We start from the raw sequence: 2,748 nt of genomic DNA on the forward strand, positions 1-2,748 counted from the left end.
TATCAATTTTCAACTAACTAGCGAAGAGTCGCGAAATTATCTTAAAATTGTGTTTTATTCTTCTAACGTGAGTCCTGGTCTCAAAATATCTATGAACTATCCCCCTAAAGATATTAATGTCGACTGGGGTTCCTACTGAGTAATTCAATGATATCAGGAGATTTATTCCTATAAAAAACATTTTACTGACATAAGAAAAAGACAAAGTTTCGACAGGAGCTATTCGGATATAATAAAGAAGTTTTATAATGGTACCGCCAATATAACTAAAAACGTTTAATATGTGCTTTATTTTGTTTGTTTGTTATGAAGCCTAAAGCTTAACAATGGGATGTCTTTGCTCTGCCCACCGTGTGTGTTCACCTCGATAATTTTTGGCGTTATATAAACACTCAGATTTATCACTGGGCTACCGGGGGTTAGATGATTATGTTTTATTATTTAAGTTTCAATAACATTTAAATTGAAAATCACTTTTGTTTTACCTAACTTCAACTTAAAGGTGGTTTCAAAATTTAATCATACATATAAATTTTAATAAAAAATTGTAACAAATTATGTAAAAGTCTGCTTGTTAACGGAAATTAGAAAACCTATAGTTCCGAAGGATGTTTAATTCGTACATAGTAAAATTTATTTTATTTAATTATATTGGATATACATACAATAGAAAATATCATCATAATTAATGTAATAGATTTTCACGATATGATCTAAATTTGTTTAAAATAATATGCATTCCAAACTTCTAAAAGATATTAGATTGTACCGCAAATATATAAATAGTATAATTGAGAAAAATCTTAAGAAATTGAAAAGGTTCTGGGAAAATGCCACTGACAACAATAGGTGACGAAAGGAAAGTTAGGCTTGAGCCGTACAAAATGGCGCTCCAAGAGGAAGATCAGAAGCTGAGTGTAACAGTTAAGGGTCAGGTTTTTGAGGTTGGACCACGTTATACAGACTTAGCTTACATTGGAGAAGGAGCATATGGAATGGTTGTGTACGTATGTTTTTTTTTTCTTGTTGAATTTCATATACTGCATTGTAACCTAATCTCGCATATTCAGGTTACTTCCTGGAGCTAAAGTCCTAAGCCTTAATGTAAGTTGTAACTCGATAAAATTATAATATCTCTTAAGCCTACTTTTTTTTTATTAAACTCGGTGTATCAGTAGGCTTATTGATACGAGTGGCAGTGGGATAGTACCACCGCTATTGGCCCACTTATGTAAAAAAAACGTTCGTCCTTGAACCAAACGCTGAGCTATAATTTGTCAAAATTTCTGCTTTACCTGAAAAATGAAATTTAATTTAGAAGGAATATTAATTTGCTTAAGGTGAAAGCATAAGAGTCTAGAAATATAATATGGAATATAAGGCATGTATTTATTAGTAGTATTACTAATGCTAATAGTAATAGTATTAGTATTAGAACTTTGTAATACGTTAAAAACTTGTGCTGTTGAACTAATAAAGAGGACGAAAAACTTATTGTAATGGTAGAAATGAAATTTAGAAAGGATAGAAATATTCCCATTTTTGAAGTTTCGGTTTGTGTTTTAGTGAATGCTCCTGAAGTGAAACACTGAGTGTTTAATGAAATAAAAACAACATTTTGGTGTTATAAGGTCGTTTACTCCTAGTATTAATATGTCTTCAATACACCAATATGCACTATGGAAATGAAATAATGGAAATATTCCCTAACTTTAATGCTAAACTAAAGCAACCATGTACTACAGTATTATGAGTTTGGTCTATTGGCAAGAAATAGAGATAGGATAAATTTCTAATCTGATGACATCCAATCAACTTGGATCTGACCAAATATTAATCTTCTGATGAAGCAGACATCATTTCTATCAATAAGTGTTTCATATTATTCAGGCATGACACTACTTTCGTATGTATTGGACTTAATAGGTATAGCATAATTTAGAAGAACTGGTAGCCATAATATATATATATAGTCATTTATTAGTTTAAATAAACATCAGTCCCACCCCTTGTGTTGCAACTGTATATAATAAGTGGACATGGTTGTGACAGCAGTGACTAAACTACAGTTTCGGAGGGGATTAGGGCTATAAAGCATTGCATCATGCTGCCAAGTGCCACGTTCTCTTTAAAGGGCTTGCAATGACCACTCATGCAGAACTGCACATCTTATTAAAACTTCAAAAAAAACAATAATAAAGTAACTAGTTTAATTCTATGTTATAATGAAATGGTACTTCACACTTGTATGGGTCACATCTACTATCAAATCCAAAAATATCTGATATCCAACATAAATGACTATTTCTCCTATCCCTGTAAGGAAAGATGAAAATATAAGATATTTGGCACTACTTTTTTGTAGGTGCAACTTTGAGAAAATATCCAACTGTTATTGTGCCTGTTTTTAATATCGTGGGACATTATGCTACCTTTAAAGTTTCTGCCTTTTGTAACTTTATGCTTACTTCCAACCAAGATACCACTGAACAGATTCTCACTTCACCAACTGTCTGACTACTATAAAGTAATAAGGATTATTATTTTTATTTTTTTTTACTTCCTGTTTTTCTGTAATATAATGATGTTCCAGCAGAGGTTGTTAATGAGATGAAAAATGAACATGGGGGAAAAAAAAAGGTATTTTATCAAAGTTTTTCAAAGTGATAGTACTTTGTGTGTTTGTGGGTGAAATCCAGTTAAGTAACTATATATTTCATAAGTTAAATGTTGGCACATAATTTAAAA

At 31.1% G+C, this 2,748-nt stretch overlaps 1 protein-coding gene across 1 annotated transcript in view; it reads left to right on the forward strand.

Annotated features, from left to right (window-relative positions):
- Nucleotides 1–859: 859 nt before the first annotated feature.
- Nucleotides 860–2,748, forward strand: part of LOC106473052 (mitogen-activated protein kinase 1-like) — a 6,641-nt gene continuing 4,752 nt past the window's right edge. Inside the window, exon 1 of the mRNA XM_013933731.2 lies at nucleotides 860–1,003. Within this exon, the coding sequence (XP_013789185.2) occupies nucleotides 885–1,003 (119 nt within the window). The 5' untranslated portion in view covers nucleotides 860–884. The remainder of the gene's footprint in view (nucleotides 1,004–2,748) is intronic.

Source organism: Limulus polyphemus, unplaced genomic scaffold (genome assembly GCF_000517525.1).
Source record: "Limulus polyphemus unplaced genomic scaffold, Limulus_polyphemus-2.1.2 Scaffold5847, whole genome shotgun sequence".
NCBI classification, from domain to species: Eukaryota; Metazoa; Arthropoda; class Merostomata; order Xiphosura; family Limulidae; genus Limulus; species Limulus polyphemus.